General features: G+C 36.1%; 1 protein-coding gene across 3 annotated transcripts in view; it reads right to left on the bottom strand.

Annotated features, from left to right (window-relative positions):
- The window catches only part of tanc1b (tetratricopeptide repeat, ankyrin repeat and coiled-coil containing 1b), a 183,619-nt gene that overhangs the window by 92,350 nt on the left and 66,701 nt on the right, over positions 1–24,568 (bottom strand). For all 3 annotated transcript variants that reach the window (XM_067409266.1, XM_067409267.1, XM_067409268.1), the window contains 3 exons: positions 21,744–21,836; positions 4,067–4,188; positions 1,356–1,542 (listed from right to left, as the gene is read on the bottom strand). In XM_067409266.1, coding sequence (XP_067265367.1) covers positions 1,356–1,542; positions 4,067–4,188; positions 21,744–21,836 — 402 coding nt within the window. The remainder of the gene's footprint in view (positions 1–1,355; positions 1,543–4,066; positions 4,189–21,743; positions 21,837–24,568) is intronic.

Below are 24,568 nucleotides of genomic sequence, written 5' to 3'. Positions count from 1 at the left end.
TCAGAAACTAGGTCTGCCAGCCTGCAATGCTGCATAATTCATCGAGAAATGTTTAATCTTTCTTTCTGCAACCAAAAAAATTCAGAGCGGAGCGCAAAATCGACTTTCTGAAGCGGCCAAGCTGCCTCAACACCTCATCCTGCGAACACCCCACGTTTAGATCTACAGGCCAACATGGGCCGTGATTTCAGCTCGCTCTCAATCTCCACAAAATGGAGCAGGGACACAGAGATACCAAAGCCTGCGCAGCAGAGGATGATGGGATGGGGGTGTTTTAATGGGGTGATGAAGATGCAAATCTGGTGATGATGTGGCAGATTTTCAATTATTGGGTGACACAAATGCTCAGGTCATATTTTACACCAAAATCAAGAAATTAGCACATTTTCCCAGCAAATTCTCATTACCACAATGTGAAAAATATTTAATTATCTAAATATCTATTTAATTATGTAAATAATTTAATGTGAAAAATCTAATAAAATATTAAATTCTAAATAATTAAATTTAGTACAAAATTCAAATGATGTATATTTACACATTTACTTCACTTTATGTATATATAAAAGTGTAAATATACATATTTGCATTAGAACAATGAAAATTATATTTTATCACAATAGGCTTAATTTTTTTATGTAAAATATGATATGCTAAAATATGACATAATCCCTTTTCTTATTTTGGGGACAGTACTATTTATGAATTATTTACAGTATAATAATAAAAAAACTGCTCACTGTTATTAATAATATGTACATACTTCATAAAAAAAAAAAATATATTTTATTTATTTAATATTATTAATTACTCCTGAATGACAGGAGGACAGGAACATAGAGTGAATTGAAAGAAAATTTAATTTTTTCAGAAACTAGGGCCTGTATTGCTTATTTCCATTGTTGCAATGGATCAATATTTATTAAGATATTAAGATATTTATTTAAATATTTTTTTCAAATTAAATTTGTAAGTATTCATATAATGGCAGTATTTTTGGACTAAATTATGCTGATTTTAATTTTAAAAATATTAATAAAATATTCTGTCCAGACTAGATGACTTTCATTGAATTAGATTTTATGGTAACACGATTTTTTTCACATTATGGTAATAAAAATGTGTGGGTAAAATGTGTTTGGATTTTAAGATGAGACGTGCGTGTCAGCGCCGAGATGCCCATTGGGCAGCGCTCCAACATAAAGCGCGGTTGCACTTCGGGCACTTTTCCCGATCCGTCCCCCTCTCTCTCCCACTTCCTGTCTACATAATGTCCTATCATAATAAAAGGCAAAAATGCCCAAAAAAATAAATCATAAAAAAAAGAAAAAGAAGATGACGTGTGTGTATCTCACCAATGATGCCGCTGTCTTTGCTCTCGAGGGTGGAGCTGGGGCTGGTGATGGTTCCACACGGGCTGCGGTGGGCGAGCGGTGGCCGGCTGCTGTTACCGTTTAAGGTGGAACAGGGGCTGTCTGTACATGGAGACGCTGTGCTGCTGGTCAGAGTAGAACATGGACTGATACTCTGATTTACTGGACACTGCAGAGAAAGAACAGAAAGATATGCTGATGTTAATGGAGGTTAGTTTTATAAGTTTAATAATCCAAACACTGATATCTTTGTTATCTGTGTTATATGGAAGGGTAGTAGAGAGAGAGAGAGAGAGAGAGAGAGAGAGAGAGAGAGAAAACAGAATATAACACCAACAGTGAATGCTGACTTTAATACAGCACACATCTAAATCAATCCCAGAGTCCAATGTTTCTCTTCATCCAAATAAAACCCACCAGTAGACATAAACAGCTAAGGCAAAAAACCTTGACATCCCACCAGATCCTCATCCAAAGGCGCATATCCAAGTGTTTGTGTGAAGTGTGGAAGCGAAAGTATAACACGCTTAATGCATGACATGGAGGCGCCGGTGCGATCACTTGCAGTTTTTTCCTGATAACAGCGGAAACAACTTAAAACACCCCATCATTTTTGGTCATACAGATAACAGTAATACATCACTTGAAACAACAAAACTCTGTGCTTTTGTAAAATAAAAGGATGCACTTTCTGCCGTCTTGGTCTCCGTGAACTGGAATGCATCACAAAAATGAACCGAAACTCAGTGTATAGGAATGTCTACTTTTAAACAAACCAATTCAAATCAAAAACAAATACTCTCTGCTTATGTAATCCGTACAGTATAAGCCGACACCAATTAAGACAACAACAGTTTATTAATTAGTAAAATATCTCCTTGCTCTTTTTTTCCAACAGATTCATAATTATTATATTTTTTTCCAGTCCTTTGCGGCAAGTTTTAAGTGTGCGCTTTAGGCTTTATATTACGCCTAAATATATTAAATGCTCATTATGGTTTAATATACCCCAAGTATATAATATAAACATGCGATTAGTCGACTAATGGATTAAATGTATGACTACTAGTCAACTAGAAAGATCTTTAGCTGGGGGCAGCCATAAGCATCTACATTCAAAATAAAAAAAACTACTGACATGACATACAGTGGTTCTATATGTAATTTCCTGTTTTAAGGGTTTCTTGTCACATGACAACAAAATGGCTTCATGCATGTTAATTACACCACACGGATATTTAAATATTAATACTTACATACAAAGCCACTTCACTGTTATTAATTATAATCATATTAATAATATATAAATAATAATAATAATGTAATATAATTTTTTATATAATAATAATAATAATAATAAGTAATAATACCTGATATTTACACATGAATATTTAATTATAAAACCATAAAATATTAATATAATACATATATAATAAAATTGTTTTAATAGTTTCTTGTCAACAAAATGGCTTGATTACACCACACAGATATTTAAATATTAATATTTAAATATAAATCTACTTATTATTTTTATTATTATCATAATAATGATAATAATGCAAAACTACTTTTAAGGTTTTCAGCTTTCATTTATTTATATATATTTAATTTTTTTTCTCCCTCACATGACATTTTTGACTTGAAGACCCAGAAAAATATAAAAAATAATTTCATTTCAGACTTTGAAAACATGTTCATCGTAGAAGAGGTGTTTTAATTTCACTGAGTGATTTTTTATTTTATTTTTGAACAATTAATCACAATTAATCACATCCAAAATAAAAGTTTGTGTTTACATAATATATGTGTGCACTGTGTATAATTATTATTATGTATATATAAATACACAAATATATATATAAATATATATACAGTATATACATGCACATATTTCTTAAATATATACATGTGTGTGTATATTTAAATATACATAATAATTATACACAGTAAACACAAATATATTATGAAAACTCAAACTTTTATTTTGCATGCGATTAATCGTTTGCCAGCCCTATGAATAACACAATAGATCTATACAAAATCAAATTAAACAGCATCACATTGACTGTTAATCAGCCTGAATCCTTCTCTAAACCAGACCCCCAAACACCAGCAGCTCCTGTGAGTCATCACTGTGAGTCAGGCAAGGTCACAAAACGAGATGAAAGTTCCTTTAAAACAAACTTCCAAAAGGCACCCTGATGAAACAGATTGAAAACATCCACCGAATCCCATTGGACAACATCGTCCAAAAGAACACACGACGCAAATCAGATCATTAACAACTCCCAAAGACACACATTGTTGCTTCCCTCTGCATGCAATCCACACACGCCTTCAGAACGACGAACGACTATGATTTATTAAACAAAAGTCTTTCACACATGAAGGACGCTCGGACCGCCTCAGCCTAATTATCTCATCATCCAAAGACTAAATGAAAGCCTGACAGAACGAAACTATTTCTGGACCAGACCTCAAGTTAACGCACTCCTCTGACTCAAGTTTCTCACCGTGGGCAATGCAGCGGCTCGGAGCAAACGGGAATGACTTACTGTGGTCATGCACAGACACACTCCAGCTCTGAAACGCTCTTCATTGTGTCTCACACTGACAGACAGCAACATGCAGCTTTAATCCTGGCCGTTTTCACTGTCTCCCTCTCTCACTCTGGGAGCAGCTGCGGAAAATACCTTTTTTTCATTCTTGTCGTCCATAGGTATGCGCGTGGAGCCCGGGATGCCTTCGCCCAGCAAGAACCCCAAGCGTGTCATCAACTCCTGAGTGGCGGGGGAGGGGCCTGGACCGGCCAGCTCTGAAAGAGAGAGAGAGACGGGTGAACGAGAGAGACAGACCTCACGGGATCTGCGCAGACACACACCAGCGACTGCATCGCAGTCATTCAGAGCCAATTGCTGGAACAGACAAGGAATGTCATGATTCAGATTCATGCAAACCATTGTGAACCCTAAACTGACTCTTGTGTTATTGTAAATTATGCATCTTATTCTAAAGGAAAAACAACCCATTTTGCAGTAACCTTTTTCACTAAAAGACACTTAAAGTCCCCCTGCAGTCACTGATTTTATCCCTCATAAAATTAAAACTCATTTTTGATTATCAAAATTACATATTTAAACATATTTTTCCATGAAAATAATTTCTTCATGTCTTAAAATGGCTTTAATATAATTCTACACCCTTACCTAATTGATTATGCACAAAACCATGAATATGCTAATTAGGCAATTTCAAAACACAGCTTCATGAATCTTTGAAGCTTTATGAATCTTTTGTTTTGAATCAGTGGTTTGTGGTGTGTATCAGCTGCCAAATTCACATGATTTCAGTAAATGAGGGTTACGTCATAAACGTTTCAAAATTTCAATGGTTCACGTGACTTTGGCAGTTTGATTTATGTTACGAACCACTGATTCGAAACAAAAGATTAGTAAAGCTTCATGAAGCAGTGTTTTGAAATCGCCCATCACTAGATATTGTGGAATAAAGTAGTTTTTTGTTTTTCTGCCGCACAAAAAGTATTCTCGTCACAAAAAGTTTTAAATATGTTTTAATACCTTTCTAGGCATCTGAAAAAAATCTTAATTTGTGTTCGAAAGATGAACAAAGGTCTTACGGGTGTGGAACGACATGAGGGTGAGTAATTAATGTCAATCAAAATGTTTATGTCTTTGTTTCTTCAGTTGAAAAGAAATGAAGGTTTGTGATGAAAACATTCCAGGATTTTTCTCCATATAGTGGACTTCACTGCGGTTCAACGGGTTGAAGGTCCAAATGTCAGTTTCAGTGCAGCTTCAAAGAGCTCTACATGATCCCAGACGAGGAATAAGAGTCTTATCTAGAGAAACCATCACTCATTTTATGAAAAAAATAATAAAAATGTCTATATTTTGACCTTTCCAACATGATTAGAGCAGTGCAAGAAGAGCATTTGTGGTTAAAAAGTCTATAAATATCTTTTTTTTTTTTTTTTTTTAGAAAATGTCTGATCGTTTCTCTAGATAAGAGTTGTCAAAAGTATTATTATATTCTAGTATTTTATTACTTTTTTATTACTATTAATTATATATTAGTATATTATGGTATTTTAGTCTTATTAGACATTACTGCTGCTTTTGACACAGTATCTCATGATGTCCTTCTTGAAAGGTTTACATCTTATCTTACTAATCGATTTTAGTTTGTGTGTCTGGGGAAAAATCAATCTGAAGCAACATTAGTTAAACAGGGTGTCCCACAGGGGTCTGTAACTGGGCCCAACGTGTTTAGTATTTATATGTTGCCCCTGGGTGAGATCATCCACAAGTTTGGGTTAGGGTTTCACTGTTATGCTGACGATACACAGATCTATGTCAGCAATGCACCCTAATCCAAACCTTGCAGTTACAACTCTTACGACCTGCTTGGATGAGATAAAAGCTTGGATGCATGACAATTTTCTTAAGCTCAATGAGACAAAAACAGAACTTCTGTTTGTCGGTACTCCAACGGCTTTATATAAATTTAATATTTCCAATTTGATTACTGACAATGACTTTGTTACCTCGTCCTTTATATTTGACCCACAACTATTGTTTGATGCCCCTATCAAATTGGTATCGAAAACTCCATTTTCCCATCTAAGAAATATCGCCAGCGTTTGACATTCTTTATCGCTGCCGGATGCAGAAAGACTTATTCACCCCTTTATTACGTTGCGGCTTGATTATTGCAATGCACTTTATGTTGGTCTCCCAAACAAGTCTATCAAGAAATGACAATACATTCAGAATTCAGCCACTCGGCTATTGACATATACAACTGCTCGTCAACATATCTCCCCGGTACTTTATAACTTGCATTGGCTTCCAATACAAGCACAAATTGCTTTTAAATTCTTATCTTAACATATAAAGCGATTTCATGGGACTTTCCCTTCCTCTCTCTGCAGTTTAGTTGCCTCCTACACTCCAGGCCGTTCTCTCCGCTCCTCTGGGTCATGTATCCTTCAGCAGAGGTAGCATATAAATTAAAGTCTATGGGTGGTCGAGCTTTCTCTGTTACAGCTGGAATGCATTCATTGATTGGCTACAACGATCAACGCACAGCAGCATTTGAAAGCACACAGAAGTGTTTGAATTGTTTTGAAAGCAGGAGCATTTGAAAGGTGGCATCTCTCAGTGGACTGGTCCGCGATAGACGCCTGCTTTCAAACGCTCCCATGTGTATCTGTGTAAACGCTTAGTGAAGAGCATCATTGATGACTATTTACAACGTGTTTACAGCGTTGATCACTGAAGCCAATCACAGATAAATCCGATGAGCACGTGAACACAATGGCCATTTACAGGTGTTTACCAATCCGCTCAAGCACCACATTTTTTAAATTTCAGAACCGACTAGGTAACGAAGTCGGTACTTTTGACAACTCTACTAGATAAGACTCTTATTCCTCATCTGGGATCATGTAGAGCTCTTTGAAGCTGCACTGAAACTGACATTTGGACCTTCAACCCGTTGAACCCCAGTGAAGTCCACTATATGGAGAAAAATCCTGGAATGTTTTCCTCAAAAACCTTAATTTCTTTTCGACTGAAGAAAGAAAGACATAAACATCTTGGATGACATGGGGGTGAGCAAATTATCAGGAAATATTCATTCTGAAGTGAACTAATCCTTTAAATCTATATACCATAAAAATGTGCTTTGCAAAGACTTTTTTCAAAATGCAAGAAACAATGAATCATGTGCTCAAGTTAACTGTTAATTCACTAGCACAATCAACAGAAAATAATCTGCACTTATCATGACAACAACAGATCTAATGCTGATATTGCATGTTTTACGGTGTCGTTCCATTCACATCAGTAGAAGAATGTTGAGAATCCAACAATTAAGATTAAATTTACACAGTTTCAAACTGTATTTGTTTTTTAATTAAACCGGTTCGGAACAAGAAGCCTATTGATTCACAATCCTACACGAGAGACCGACAGTAATTCGAACATTCATACAGTCCCCTTTGCTACTGGATGTTAATAACACACTCTCATCAGGACGCAGCAGCTGTGTGTACGTGTGACTGAACACATCTTTAACACTGAGAAACGCTGATTAACCAAACAAAAGGAGGAAAACAATGAGAAAATTAACCATTAAAACACTGAACAAGCATGAATAAAAGAGAAGAGAATTAAAGAACGGAGTATAAATATGAAAAGAAATGAATTGACAATCTCAAGCGATGAAAAAACAACTGAATAAAAAGTAGCAGCAAGAACCAAACACAAACTTTAAGAGAGTTTATGAACAAATAAAGACTCAAATTTCAGTCTGTTGCTCACACAACTCTTTCATTTGACAGAATAGAGCTTCTAAAAATAAAACAAAAAACAGCATACAGGTTTGCATGAGTGTGTGTAAATAATGACAAACTATTTCATCAGTCTGTATGGAGTGAAAGCAGAGGGCAAGTATGAATATGTTATCATGAGAATGAACAGATGAAGGGGAGTTTGTTATTAATCTCCATTTTTCATTACTCTTTCATCTCACTCATCTCTGTGCCACACATATTAATAACAAGAATTCCTGTAGATTCAGAGCGTTCGCACAAACCTCTCATTCAGCACACACGTATGGGGTCTTTCTTTCCAAAATATGATTCAGAAACGCATGAGCAAATTCACATTCGCTGCAAACAGCAATAAGCTAATTCATATTCACAAAAATGTGATTTGCAAGTGCACAATCAAAATCCACACAATAAGATTCACAAATGCAAAACGCAATTCAAGTCACATTGCGCAGTACTAATTTGTAAATCAGTGCCTGGCAGGAAAGCCTCTAAATAGGCAAATATCTCCCACTATGAATTCCCCCACAATTCTAAATAAACAATTAAACAAAATAATGCAACTTATTTAAGGTACTGACAAAATGATAATTGCTGCAGTCTATTTTTTTTTTTAAAAGTTATCTTGAATAAATGACTCAATGACTCACTCATTAAGACTTTAATGGATGAATCAGTGTTTTTGAACAAATCTCTTGAATGAATGATTCAATGACTCGCTCATTAAGACTTTACTGGATGAATCAGCGTTTCTGAACAAATCTCTTGAATGAATGATTCAATGACTTGCTCATTAAGACTTTACTGGATGAATCAGCGTTTCTGAACAAATCTCTTGAATGAATGATTCAATGACTCGCTCATTAAGACTTTACTGGATGAATCAGCGTTTCTGAACAAATCTCTTGAATGAATGATTCAATGACTCACTCATTAAGACTTTACTGGATGAATCAGTGTTTCTGAACAAATCTCTTGAATGAATGATTCAATGACTCGCTCATTAAGACTTCACTGGATGAATCAGCTTTCTGAACAAATCTCTTGAATGAATGATTCAATGACTCGCTCATTAAGACTTTACTGGATGAATCAGCGTTTCTGAACAAATCTCTTGAATGAATGATTCAATGACTCGCTCATTAAGACTTTACTGGATGAATCAGCGTTTCTGAACAAATCTCTTGAATGAATGATTCAATGACTCGGTCATTAAGACTTTACCGGATGAATCAGCGTTTCTGAACAAATCTCTTGAATGAATGATTCAATGACTCGCTCATTAAGACTTTACTGGATGAATCAGTGTTTTTGAACAAATCTCTTGAAAAATTAATGATTCAATGACAATTTTTTTTTAAAACAGTCACTTGTCGCCATCTACTGGTGTAATGGTATAATTGATACAATCTTTATTTGAAGAGTCAAGTTACTTTCAAAAGGTGATTCACTCTATTTTGATCGCTTCTGTAGACATCAGTGTTTATATTTGAACTATAACCTTTTTTCCAGTACTTATCGATCATTTGAATTACTGTAAGACAGAAATAATGATACTGTAATGTTGAAAAGACTGTTTGTGAAGCTGTTTCATATCTATACATGACAACTGCTCTCTCTGGATCAGAACGCAGATCTGAATGTTCGCTGTGATCGTACTTGTCAAAGGTTTAATAGACACAGGCGAATCGTTGTCATTTAGGAATGAGATCACATGGGTGTCCCAATCGATGATCGCAATCTTTTAATGATTAATCGTGCAGCTCTAAACACCAGCGTTGAGTCACTAAATCAAAATCGAATTGTGAAATTTGTCAATACCCAGCCTTTTTCGAAGAGCATGATCACTTCCACAGACATTTGAAAAAAAACAACGCACAAGCCAAAATCCCTCTCAAGTGTGATTTGATGTCTTCTCACCTCAGTCTGCTCTCATTCATGCTTGAGCGCTGCAGGGGCTCATTTACATGCTCCCCAAAACCACACCACTACGACACAGCTCAGCGCCGGAGGACATTTCAGCAGAGCTATCGTCTTCCAGAGAAAAGCCAAACAAATGCTCGTTCAGTTCAGGCAAAACATCTGTTACTATGAATGCCAGTGTCACTGCAACAAGCTGTTAACAGGTGCCCTTTTCACTGCCCGCGGCCCACACCCAACATCCCAGCAGACTGCCATGTTCAGAATCAATAATTAACATTAAATTCATGTGCTTTAATTAGCTGTGAGGTCTTATACTGTCATTTATTTCAATCGTCCAGGTACTGGTTCAACTTGGGTTATTTTTAACCCAACATTTTTAGAGTGTATATATATTATATATATATATATACATATACATACATACATACATATATATATATATATATATACTCTAAAAATGTTGGGTTAAAAATAACCTAAGTTGAGTTAAAAATTGAAAAACCCAGCGGTTGGGTTAAATGTTTGACCAACATGCTGGGTAGTTTTATTTAACTCCACTATTGTTTAAAAATTACTGTATTGCTTGCTTAAAATGAACAGTTATTAACATGTTTAATAAGTTTAATAAAAAAAACAAAACAATAAACATTTATTATATTGCTTATTAATAAATGTTCACCTTTTGATTATTATTGTTGCCTCTAGTAATTATGTGTCTGATTTTTAATTTCCAACCTATTTTGGGTTCATTTTAATCCAGACATATAGTCATTTTTAAACAATAGTTGAGTTCAATAAAACTGCCCAGCACGTTGGGCAAAGATTTAACCCAACTGCTGTGTCAAAACAACCCAATCACTGGGTTTGACCTTTTTAACCCAACTTGGGTTGTTTTCAAGCCAGCATTTTTTTAGAGTGTAGAAATAAACAGTGATGATACAAATGAATCAGTGAATCAGAGTTTTAAAGAAATAAACAGTGATGATACAAATGAATCAGTGAATCAGAGTTTTGAAAAAATAAACAGTGATGATACAAATGAATCAGTGAATCAGTGTTTTGAAGAAATAAACAGTGATGATACAAATGAATCAGTGAATCAGAGTTTTGAATCAGTTTTTTAAGTGGACAGAATGAATGAGCCATTTTTAGGAAACTTAAAGGTCAATTAAAATATAAAATATAATGTGAATATTTGACATACAGTGCAGACATATGGACTGAACACATTAGGGAAAAATGTTCAATAAGAAAAAAATTAGAGTGGTCACTTTAGTTTGGGGAACACATTCACTATTAACTACAACTTCTGCCTCAATAAATTTACTAATTTACTGCTTATTAATAGCTAGTAAGGTAGTTGTTGTAGTGGTTAAATTTAGGATTAAGGTGTCTAGAATGTGGTCATGCAGGATAAGGCATTATATGCAAGCTAATTAATAGTGAAGTGTTATCAGATATGTTTACTAAAACTAATGTAACAAAAATTTGGTCTCTGAAGTTTAACAAACTTCAAACAAGCCTTTATAAAATACAGCTGCATGAATTAAAGCGTTACTAATGAACTCATGGTGTTTCATGTGGATTAATGACACTCTACAAGGGCTCACTTCCAGGCAATAAGCCTCTGAACAAACGCTAACAATCATGGGAGAAGCAGCAGGATAATCTACCCAAAAAAAAAAAAAAAAACCCTTCAGTACAGAGGTCTGAAGCAGCAGACATTTACATCTTAAGAAATTTCCATCTTCTACCATGATGGCGTGGCCAGAGTCTTCGCGACATCATGACCACTGGGACAATCCTTTTCTGTCTCTCTGTCTACAGTGGCTAAACTGATTAGGCCTGCAGCGCTGACTTGGTTTAATTTCCACACATGTGACACGACTCGATCCGTCTCTCTCAGATTCCATCACGCTGATGGCGAGACAGGTCGAGCAGTGCTGGGTGTGGTAGAGAAACAAGAGAGGAAAAATTCAGTATATACAACTCTCTCAACCAGCAGCAAACCACAGAATATGGAATGAGCTGCCATCAGACCTAAATACAACACATGCTTACAAATAAAAGACAACAAAGCTGTTTCTCATCTCCAAAGAGAGCAGGAGGTATATAAAACTCTTTAAACACATCAAAAGGCCATCAACAAAGTCTGGTTCACAAAGCATTTGCAGTCTTCTGGCCATGAACCACCTATTTAGATAGGACAAGTGAAGTGACCAATCACAGTTTGTTCTGTTTTTTATGTTATTGAGTGGTGGGTTTATTTGAAAGAGACAAAACTGCCATAATAAACTGGTGTGGAAAAACCTTTTCAAATAAATGCAGAGCAATGTGACCACCTGTGAAAAGTGGAAAATGTGTCCCATTAGTTAACATTAGTTAATGCATTAAAGGTAGGGTAGGGTATGTTTTTCATAAACACGTTTTGTTGTACTGGTTGAAACTCTCTTCACATCCTGACACACTAAACAATCAAAATAATTAATTGTTTTGAGTAGGGCAAACTCAAATTAAACAAATTAGTTTAAGCAAATCAACTTTTATGAGTATTTAGAACTTTCTTTTTCTTTTGAGTTCACGAAACTGACACATTTTAAGTGATCTGAACTATTTCCTTGTTTTGAGTTTTATGAACTTGTTTCATTAAATTTAGACAAATTGAAACTGGGCTGGAAACCAGCATGCTTTGCCATGACACTCAAAAATGAGAATAAATGCTAAAATTAAGAGTTACATAATGTTTTTTGTGCAAGATTAATGTTAAGTGGGGATTTAGTAGTGTTTAATATTTTGCTATCCCAATTTAGAAAAGTTTCTGTTATGTGGGTTTTTTGGGGGGGTTAGCATCATGGTGACGAGTGGAGCATGTGTTTAGTTTGATAAAAGGTATATGGTAAATTTTCTTTATTGCCGTACTCTTTCAGCATGCTATGCTAATGTTATCAAAGCATTGTGTTACCAATTAGCAACTGCTGAATTAGCTGGTTATAGCTAAGTTTCCACTGCTAAAAATATAAGTTGAGATTACATGATAATTTCAAGTTATATGTATCAATTAGCTTACTCAAAAAATTCAAGTTAAGAGCAATTCATCCTGAACCAAAACAACAAACTTATGCTGCGTTCACACCATGTCGTATTACATAGTTACAGAAATTAATCTGCAGCAGTCAGGTGGTACAAGTTAGAGCTCTGTAAGTTGTTTACGTTTAAGTTGCTTTCAAAGCTAGCTTTTTATTGCTAGCCTCTCTGAAATTGCCTACTCTACCTTTAACTAACATAAAAACTAACAATTAGCAATACATTCGTCGCAGTATTTATTCATCTTTGTTAACATTAGTTAGCAGATAAAAGTTAAGGAGATGAGTTGTTTACTTTTGTTTTAATTAAGACCTATTTGCGAGCATGGAACATGCACAAAAATGAGAGGCGGATTTACTGAGAAATCAGTGCAACAGTCAATCACAGTGCAATGGTGGCATTGTCTCTTCTCAATAATATTAATTGTGGCATCTGGACCTGGATCATGCAATTTTCACAACTGCTTTCTAGTTTTGTGTGCAGACGGTCTGTAAGAGGTCTGTGGGTGGTCCTGGGCGAGTCGTCTGAGACGAGACTACACACTGAACCATATTCTAAACAAGTGACACTCATAAGCCACCTGGGTGTCACTCTACAGGATGAAATGCCTTCATCACAGAACAGCAGAAACACATTCAAGATATAATGAATGAAAATCCTTTCATTTACTCACCCTCATGTCATCTAAATTTCTTCTGTGAAACACAAAACAAGCTTTTCCATAAACTAAAAGTTAATTGGGATGTTGTCAAGCTACAAAACGGCAAAACAAGTCATAAACGTAGTCCATATGACCATCATATGAAATTAAATCAGGTTTGGAACAACAATAGGGTGAGTAAATGATGGCATTCTTTCAATTTTGGGAGATATTTTCCTTTAATACTCTCTATTTGCTCCTGGGGATCCGCTGTAAAACTCTAGTTTTCATCAGACAGACGTATTAATACACAAACACCTTCATAAAAGGGGACTATTGCTTAACATTAATAATACAGAGCACCTCATAAAACTGAGAACATAAGAGTCATGAACAAACCAAACATGTTTTATCTACCGCAGGCCCCTGAAGCGTTTCAGGACTGGGCTAAATATAGTATATTGTGTGGCAGAGAAAGTGTACGCGTGAGCAGGTACCAGTCGTGGCCTCGGGGAATGTGACACGGCAATGACATCATGCATGTCCACCAGCCCGCAGGCGAACATCAACCGAATTTATCCACATTAGACTGTAGTACAGGGAGGATATAGAGGATAATCGCCAGCGTCCTCTCATATAGAGGAGCAAAGCTCACATTAACATATGTGACCCGTGCTGGCAAAATGAGTCCCAATGAGCATATTTTTAAAAATGAGTTATTGTTATTCTCACATTCTCTATTAAAAAAGCATTCAAAATGATGTATGAATTGTTGGACTGAGCTACACCTGTTTGAAGTCGGCAAAAGGTCCATTTTGAGAAAAAAAAAAAAAGTTTTCTGAGGGTTCCAAAACAAAATATCCAGCAACCATACCTTAAAATCCCTGGTAATAACACCAAATTTGGCACACACCAAGTCAAAAGCCTTATCTATAGCAAATATATATTTTAATATATTATACTTATAACTCTTTTTTCCATGATTCCACAATTGTTTATTAACATTACTGAAAAAGACAGCCAATATATTAAGACCTACTGTATCACACAGATGTAATGTAATGTTACAAATCAGATGTTTTTCCCCAACAGTTAACCAGTTATAAATAAATTATTAATTATGTATTAACTTTTGCTGATTACGACAACACACCGGTGTGACACGCCGCAAGATCTGCCTATAAATGAATGAAAGTAAATAAACAGATGCACTTCTTATATAAAATAATAATTTTTGCATGCAAACTCCAAATAAAGTTCTATAAAATAAATGTGTCATACAAACATGCACCCAGACAGTAAATGATGTGTTTCTACACAAAAGCAGCATCCAAGCATCCAATTCCTTCCATTCACGGGTCTCCTTGTTGACTGTTCTAAGATGGCAGAGAGCTGTTAATATATCCAGACCAGCTGAAGCTGGAATCAATGTATTAGTCCCTATGATCCTCAACTACCCGCATGATCTCCATGACAGCCAATCAAGTCCAATCAACAACATTCTCTGCTTAATTAACAAGCTGTGTGAGGTAATTGGTGGGTGGCAGGTATGACTATGAATTGTGTTGAAATGTTCAGAACGGTGCAATTTCTATGCCATTTTACACGTCTCTGACTGCTCTCAGAGCGTCTCAGCTGCTCTTGCTTTAGGACAACAGTGGAGAAAGTCAACAAAATATCCCGAACAAGAATAAAATCCAATAATATCAACATTAACATAAACTGCACAAGCCCATCAACATGCAAATTGATGAACATGGCATAAAGTGAACAGAAAAAAATTATTTTGATTTCTAAGTCCCTTGAATGGCAACAGATTCATGCTCTTGGCAGGAAATAAATCAATGTTTTATCCTCCCTTTTAAAAGTTGATAAGTCTAATTATGTTTCTATAGTAACTATAAATGATTATTACATCATTTGACATTGTTTTTCCCTGCTGTCAGTGACCCATCGGAACACCTTTATTGGTCATGACTAACCAGCTGAACTACAGAACTAAAGCAGAAGAATTTGTCAATCATGTCCAGCACTGCTCTGTATGAAAATCTTTCCGTTTATGACACATTTCAGCATGGTAACAGTTTATAAAGAGCCCTAAAACACTGAGAGTTTCATAACTAATGTTTAATGTTCTAACGTCTGAAGTTCTTACCTAAATATGACATCATCTAAGGGCCAATGTCAGACTTATCAAGAAAACGAACAAAGTCTACCTGCGGGACAGGAGTTTCAATGATAAACTTTGTTTTAAAGCATCTCGTGAAGCCTCAGAGGTTTGAGTTGGAGATCTCGAGAGGGAATCACAACTTTCTAAACAACATTTATGTCCTTCATTGGATTTTCTTGATGGTGCACCTCTCAAAGTGAATTCTCTCCTCAGAAGCTTTTCAGATGCAAGAACAGAACACACGAGAGACACACACTGAGATGAAATTAAGTTTCTCCCACAGATATGAGGAAATCAAAGCGACCCAATCTTTCTTTCGGAAAACCACGATGAGACCGCAAGTACAGGTCAAGATAACCTGTGAGTGTTTGTGAACGATCAAACACACACTACCTTAAATGAACTACAGCTCACCGTTCAGAAACACAAACAAGAGGATCAGAGACTACTAGAATGTGATAGATAGATAGATAGATAGATAGATAGATAGATAGATAGATAGATAGATAGATAGATAGATAGATAGATAGATAGATAGATAGATAGATAGATAGATAGATAGATAGATAGATAGATAGATAGATAGATAGATAGATAGATAGATAGATAGATAGATAGATAGATAGATAGATATGATGGATGGATAGGATGGATGGATGGATGGATGGATGGATGGATGGAATACATCACAGATAGATGGATGGAAGGACGGACGGAAAGATGGATGGAATAAATCACAGATGGATGGATGGATCAACCTTTTAACAACTTTTCCCATCAGAATTTTTTCCTACTCAATCTATGCTGTGAAATATTCCTCACATTAAGCACCTAAATAAAGTTAAAGATTAAAAAAAAAATATGCACCTTCATGTTTTTATCACAAGTGCAGTTTCAGTAAGAGAACATATCTTGAATATGACAGAATAACTGGCACTGTCGGTCATAAATACGGAAAAACAGCAATATCAATGTCACAGGAACAAAAATCTAAAAAAAATAAAAATAATGCAGGGGAAACATTTATGCATGGTAAATATTCTACATCTGCAGAGATCTCCAGTTACCCCCTGGATATACATAAAATGACTCTCTGAAATAACTTTGAATAATGTCACGACCGAAGGGCAAAAACCAAAACAACATCCTCACCCTCATGAGAGATTTACAGGCCATTAAAGCCAAACAGGACGATATAGAGGAAGCAGGAGTGTGTGTGAGATCTGCTAGAGTGTTTACAGAGACAGACTCTATAGAATGTGTGTGTGAAAGCATACACACACACACTGCAAGAGCTTTAATGAACACATGATGAATGCAGACCTATCTGATTTACAGGAGGAAGTACACAAATTACAGAAAACATGCAGAACAAGAGGAGAGAAACAGTACAGATTCAGCAAGAATGCTCAAAACGTGCCTTCAAAGACCTTCTGTACAGTCATCAAAAATCAGAAAATTGGAGTTTTGCTTGTGATCTTGGTCTCAAGACTGGATCTAGCTGGAGAACTTCTAGCTAAGAAAGCTCATTTTTTATTGATGGGTTGCAGAATCTGTATTATGCAATGCAAGAACATGTTGCATTCTCAGCAAAATGCTATATTATGCATGCCAGGCCAGTAGTTGGCGATGTCACTTTGTAAAGAAAACAATTTATACATATACACCCCGAATTTTGGAAAAGTTGGGATGTTTTTTAAGTTTGAATAAAATGAAAACTAAAAGACTTTCAAATCACATGAGCCAATATTTTATTCACAATAGATAACATAACAAATGTTTAAACTGAGAAATGTTACAATTTTAAGCACAAAGTGAGCTAATTTCAACTTTGATGCCTGCTACAGGTCTCAAAATAAAAGCATTTCCTCTTCTTTTCAAAACACTTTGAAGATGTCTGGGTATCAAGGTTATGAGTTTCTGGAGCTTTGGTGTTGGAATTTGGTCCCATTGTAGTCTGATATAGGTTTCCAGCTGCTGAAGAGTTTGTGGTTGTCTTTTATGTATTTTTTGTTTAATGATGCTCTAAAATGTTTATATACCTTTCAGCATTCATAGTGCCTTCCAAAACATGCAAGCTGCCCATACCATCAGAGATACTGGCTTTTGAACTGAACGCTGATAACATGCTGGAAGGTCTCGCTCCTCTTTAGCCTAGAGGACACGTTGTCTGTGATTTCCAATAAGAATGTCAAATTTGGACTCATCTGACCATAGAGCATTTTTCCACTTTGAAACAGTCTATTTTAAATGAGGCTTGGCCCACAGGACATGATGGCACTTCTGGACCATGTTCACACATGGTTTCCTTTTTGCATGATAGATCTTTAGTTGGCATCTGCAGATGGCACGGCGGATTGTGTTTACCGACAGTGGTTTCTGGAAGTATTCCTGGGCCCATTTAGTAATGTCATTGACACAATCATGCTGATGAGTGAAGCAGTGTCGTCTGAGGGCCTGAAGACCACGGGCATCCAATAAAGGTCTTCGGCCTTATCCTTTACGCACAGAGATTTCTCCAGGGATGACCCATCTCCCATGGGAATGGGAGATGACACTCTGATTGGTTTATTGCACATTATGCCCAAAATACACCCATGACTCGTTAAGAGACTAGGTACAACCCTTTTGGCCCATGCTCCGACCATTATTGCGTCATTAAAAAAGCAAAAGTGGATTCGGACATGCCCTAAGTGCACCTGCACCATGCGCTTCAGACCATGAGCTAAGATCGTTAAAACAGTGCCCTATATATTCATTATGGAGCAATTCCAATAAAAACAGAAAAATAATATATAATATCTATCAATAAATGATATATGGTAGTGTAAAAAAATATTTCAGTACAATAACTTTTAAGTTTATCAACGCAAACAGCTGTTACCAGAAACAAAAAAACTTGATTTCTGTAAAAACTGGATATCATTGGAAATTTATAAATAAATAAATAAATAAATAAATGAATAACTCCATTGTTCAAAGCTGTTTTATAAACCATCACACAAAAACCATCAACTACATTAGATTTGCTCTTGGTGGCATTTTTCCGACTCAACTTTTGCTAAAGCGTTTTGGAGCGCTCTGACTTCAGGTGACAAGGAAATAAGTGCGTGTTAATAAATAAACGCCTACTACTCTTTCAGTCAAAAAGCTGAAAGCCTGGCAGCAGGACAGAGTAATTAACCATCATTATGAAGTACACACACACTGGGGCTAATTATGCATTATTAACGCTATTAGAGAATCACGCTGACTAATTCCACATGGCACTGTTTGCTTTCTTCCTTCAACTAGAGTTTTACTGAATGCTTCGGAGATGAGGCGTGAGAACAGGTATTTACAGACAGCGCCTTCACATTCCCAGGAAGGATGAGAAAGTCTTGGGAATGCCAAGAGCTGTTTTGCGTCCCGCTGTTCTCTGCGATGGGAGAGGCAGTCGTATCCGCTTACGTAGCCGGAGACCTGCTGGCCGTAGATCCACCACAGACGTTATGATGCTTTTATAGTGCTCCTGGAAAATTCCTACTTATGAGTTCAGAAATCAGCATCATGACTTCATGTGCATTCAAGTGAGGGTTTTTTTTTCTTTTATCAAATTTGTGCCAAAATATATATCTATTTTTTTTTTTAAATTGAGTACTCATCTCATGAATATGATCATTCCAGCATGACTTGAAGACGATGTTAAACTAGAGCCTGGGGGAAGGTCTGGAGATGCTATATATAAACTCTCTCAGGGTTAAAATAACATGTGACGGACCCACATGTAAACAGTGTTGACCCTTATATGTGTGTGTGGAGGTAAAGCTGAGCTAACTGGGGTTTGGCATTGAGGTATGACAGATATGCAGTAAATAAACCAGCAAAAAAAAAAAAAACATGGCATGTTACATTGGTCCTACTTCAACAACCTCTACAGCAACTCTAAAGCATTTCAGTTGCAAATACTAACCAACACAAAGAGCATGTTCAGAATATTTTTCAAATAAACAAAAGTTTGGTTTAACTTTTACTACTTTTACTACTACTATACAGCAGAATGTACATCAAAGTTATAATAATAATAAGAACAATGCAATATTTTAATTTCAACAGTAAACCTCTGTTGTGCAGCAAAAAAAAAAAAAAAAATAAGAAATTGTTCAAATTAATTAGTTTGATTACATTTTAAAAGATTAGAAAGTTTAAAGTTATATGCAAAAGATTAAAGTTTTGTGCATTAATTTGATTATCGCCATTTTTTATAATAATATTGTATTAGAATCCAGAAATTGTAAAAATTGTATTAGAATCCAGAAAAATTAAAACAGAATTTCAAGTTTCATGAATTCAATTAATGAGACATCGTTTTTGATTATAAAACAAAACTATTAAAAAAGAATCCAGAAAAATTAAAAGGAAAACAGACAAAATAAAAATGGATTTTATAGGACCCTTTTAAAGGATCTGCCATTTCCAGTGTGAAGTGAAAGTGAGATTAACCACAATTCTCCTTTTTGACCTGCGACTTAAACTCAAAATTTATTTAAAAATGCAAAATAATCAAATTTTTCAACTAGACGTAGCCGCTCACTAAATTAAAGGCACAATATGCATAAAATATAATATGAAATAAATATCCACAATATGAATAAAATATCCAAAAAACACTAGAACATAGTGGTTCAACAGATCACAAGACTCACGGTTCGGATCATATCGTACTTATTAAGTCACGGATTGGATCTTTTTTTGGATCAGCACAAAAAAAAATTGGGGGGGTAACTTTGCATTTATTACTAATCGCTCCAGCGGCCTTGTTACGCTCCCACAGCACTTGGCCCTGCTCTGCTACAGTACTCATACTACAGTAACGTTAATAACCTCAATTTCTGTCCCTATTCTGTCCAGATTCTTTTCCACCAGCTGTGAAGTGAAGACAACTCCCATGATTCCACGAAATCAAGGCGTCCTCAAGCTATGCCTTTGTTTTGAATAAGCGCCCCCTAGCAGCGAAAAATTACATATTGTGCCTTTAAACTTTATGTTGTAAGACATCAATGTAAATCTACAGCACCACCCATTTTAAACACTATTTTACAGTAGGATCAGCTGTCAGTACTGCCTAGTCATCCATCTCTGAGCGCCCTGCAGTGCAGACACCTTCTGATGACATCATGTGACCAGTGCGATACAGTGGTGTGCCACAGACAGCTGGCATTCGACTGGCGCCACCCTGCTGCAAACAGTTGTTTGGAAAGCTCTGATGTCTCACATGCTCCTCTGACCAACACAATCCTGTGTGCAGTGATATGAAGCTAAAGATACACACACAGACAACACTGCCAACTCTATTCCAGCCCAGCAACGAAACTGCACTACATGCTACTGACAACACACATGCATACATACACACACTGTCAGAGAGCCAAGTGTGCACATACACACAGTTTCTGTTGTATACATTGTGTGCTTATACTGCACATACACGCATGCAATTATCTAAAATCAAAATGTATGAAGCGTATATAATGATGCATGCTGCTTTGATTACATGCATAATTAAACATATAAACACAGATATTAACATAACATTTCCATTTGTACCATTAAAACATCTTGTAAGTTTCATAGCTTAAAATGTCCTCCTCATTATAAACAAGGCATTTATTTAATCAAGCTCCAAAAATGTCTCGTTTTGATTTTGGGTGACCTGTGATGTCACATGGGCAAATAAATTTGCATATGACTGCCTCCAGAGCAAGACAATGACAAATAGTTATACATCATTACACCATAGGCCCTGCCCACTGGTGTTGAGATGCTTAACAGCTGACATTTGCCTACAATGATTTGAGCGTTGCATCAAAAGCAAGTAAAATCCATTATAATCACTGACACTGTCTACACTGATACAGTATACAGATGAGCGTTCAGTTTCAGTGGACAAGTGGATGGCTTATTTTAATGGCGTCCTGGATCACGTCTGAGGATTATATGTAATAAGTGTAACCATTTTAGATCTGTACATGTCTAGAAACTTGTAATTTCACTACAAATATTTCCATTTTTCAATAAATTTTAGGATTTAGGTGGGAACCCTGACATCATCAACATTCTTCTACTCTTAACCAATAAAAACAAACTGAGAAACTTGATTCTGGACAGCAAGCACAAACTGAAAAGAATAAGAGCATAACAGCATCTGCCGACACTCACCGGTCGTATTGTCCGGCACCTTCCTCAGCGACGACATGACCGCATCTCCAGGAAGACGAGGACTCTCCACATACTTGGGCTTTCTCACGGGTCCTATAGAGCAGAAAGAGAGATAATCAAGATATAATCAATCTGAGATAAAGAAGGGACTTCTGGGACAGATCTTACAGAAAGGAGAGCCAGCGTCTGACTTATGTGACCCGGGCTGCCCATGCCAGCTGCAGCAACAGTCTCTACAGCTCTGGGAATGTAAACTACAGCAGGAAACTGTATTTAACTTTTAGGAGACGGGTGTGAGATCTCTGTGTGATACTGTGTGTGTTTCTCTCACCAAATCTGCTTCTCCATCTACTCATGCTTGCACGCAGTATAAAACAAATCTACAAGAGCCTCAATGTCTCCAAGCAATTTTACTTGAATAATGTGACATTTCAAGTGAAGCAGAAAAATAAATGGAAAAAAAGTATACTCTGACTTAATTTTATCCATTGATAACTGACTGGATCATTAAAAGTTTACAAATCAGAATGAAGTCAGCTGACAGGTGGTGAGAGGTTGGAAAAGTACACTACTGTTTAAAAGTTTTGTAGTCAGCAAAATTTTTGAATGTTGTTGACTCTTCTGCAAACCAAAGCTGCATTTATTTGATCACAAATACAGTAAAAACAGTAATATTGTGAAATATTATTACTAGTGCTATCAAATCAATTAATTGTGATTAATTGCATGTAACTTGAAAGTGTGTGTGTATGTGTATACACACATATATATTTACAAACTTTTAAGTTAGATGTGATTAATCGATTTCACAGCACTATTACAATTTAAAAAGGGCCTATAATGCCTCTTTTCACAAGATGTAATATAAGTCTCTGGTGTCTCCAGAATGTGTCTGTGAAGTTTCAGCTCAAAATCCCCCACAGATAATTTATTATAGCTTGTCAAATTTGCACCTATTTGGGTATGAGAAAAAACACGCCATTTTTGTGTGTGTCCCTTTAAATGTAAATGAGCTGCCACTTTCCAGAAGAGGGCGGAGCTTTAACAGCTCAACAACAACAAAGCTGGAGAATCTCACGCAGACAAAATGAGGATTGTCAGTAACGGTGTTCAGCCTTACATTGTTCAAACCGGAGTCGACACTGATGGAGAGACTCAGGAAGAAGTTACAACTTTTAGAATGAAACTGGACGTTTCTGAATGGTTAGTGGATAAATTGATGTAGTTGCTGTGGAGTTGATTCAACTCATCCACTAGCATGTGTCGTCATGTTCATCTTTTGTGTTGAATTGACCCTCGTTTGTGAAGCAGTCCGGCGTAAAATGACGGCATGACAACAACACTCTACTACAACAACTCTTCCTCTTCTCTAAAGCAGCCCAACATGGCCCCGCCCCCTTTATTGTGTGTTCTCGGGGGTGGGGTTTATGTAAATTTTAGGGTTAGTGATGTCACCAATCCAGGAAGAAGCTCGTTGTAGTCCCTACCAGCCGTTTGTTGTAGTCCTTAAAAAGTGATTTCTGTAAGAAAATATCTCCCTTTGCATTGAACTTTGAGTGTGGTAACTTTGCAGATGTTGTTTATGATCAAACAGCAACATTACACACTAACTAAAGTTAAAAAAGTCAAATCATAATCAAGGACCCCTTTAAAATAACTATTTTTTATGTGAATATATTTTAATATATTACTCCAGTCTTCAGTGCCAAATAATCCTTCAGAAATCATTCTAATATGGTGATTTGCTGCTCAAAATGCATTTCTTATTAATATCAATGTTGAAAAGAGTTGTACCGCTTCAAATTTTTTATATAAACCGTGATACATTTTTTTTTTTTCAGGATTCTTTGATGAATAGAAAGTTCAAAAACTTTTAAATGGTAGCGTACGAAGCAAGTTAATTCAATAGTAGTCAAGGTTGAACTAATGTCAGTTACGCAAACATGCAGCAGTTTGGACCAAAATAATGTGTAAAACAATCAGCCTCAGGTTTGAGATGAAAGACAATGCTCTTCACATCTGACAAAAAGAGCGCTGAAGGTCATGCAATCCTAAAGGGGCAAATTCCTCTTCGTTGAGCATATAAAAGACAAATCCTGCTCGACCCCCATAAAGCTTGTAGGTTTAAGTACGTTCCTCTGTTTATCATGGAAAACCCTGCTGAGATCAAAGACCCCGGCAGCCCGTGTAAGATCGGACCAAATAAAGTCATGGAGTAAAGAGCAGCCGCTGGCGGCGGGAGCCCTTAAATATACCGGAGACATCCATCAGGCTTCACCGCCGTTATAGAGATTCATCTGAGCTCTCCGACTGCATGACTTTGACCTCCAGGAAGCAAACAAAGCGCTCAGAGATGACAAATGAAACGGCGACGTGTGTAAAGACAGCCATAAATCAGAGCTAGACGTCCTCAACTCATGAAGTGATGGTGAAGGTGTTCAAGTCAACATGAAATCATAACTGACTCTATTTGCATTCTTCATGCACAACAATAATGATACGACGAGGAAAAACTGTCTTCATAATCTTTTATCTAAATATAATTACATGCTCCACCTGTGAAACATCTTTCTTTTCGGATGACCTCGCAAATCCCGTTCTGGCTCAAATCTGATAATCAACACCCATTTTTCAATCAATTAAAAATGTCAACAGTTTCTCTTAGAAAATAATGAGATTAAAAAGGAGAGATTTTCTGAAGTCTTCTGCTTCTCAGACTAAAATGAAAACTAAAACTATATAAAAAAAATCATTTTCATTACTTGAAATAAATCCAAAATATTACTGTGTAAAATAATATAAAAACAAAAAATTTCAGCTAGTTG

This window comes from Chanodichthys erythropterus, chromosome 14 (genome assembly GCF_024489055.1).
Source record: "Chanodichthys erythropterus isolate Z2021 chromosome 14, ASM2448905v1, whole genome shotgun sequence".
Lineage (NCBI taxonomy): Eukaryota > Metazoa > Chordata > Actinopteri > Cypriniformes > Xenocyprididae > Chanodichthys > Chanodichthys erythropterus.
This window is presented reverse-complemented; position numbering and strand designations above follow the sequence as displayed.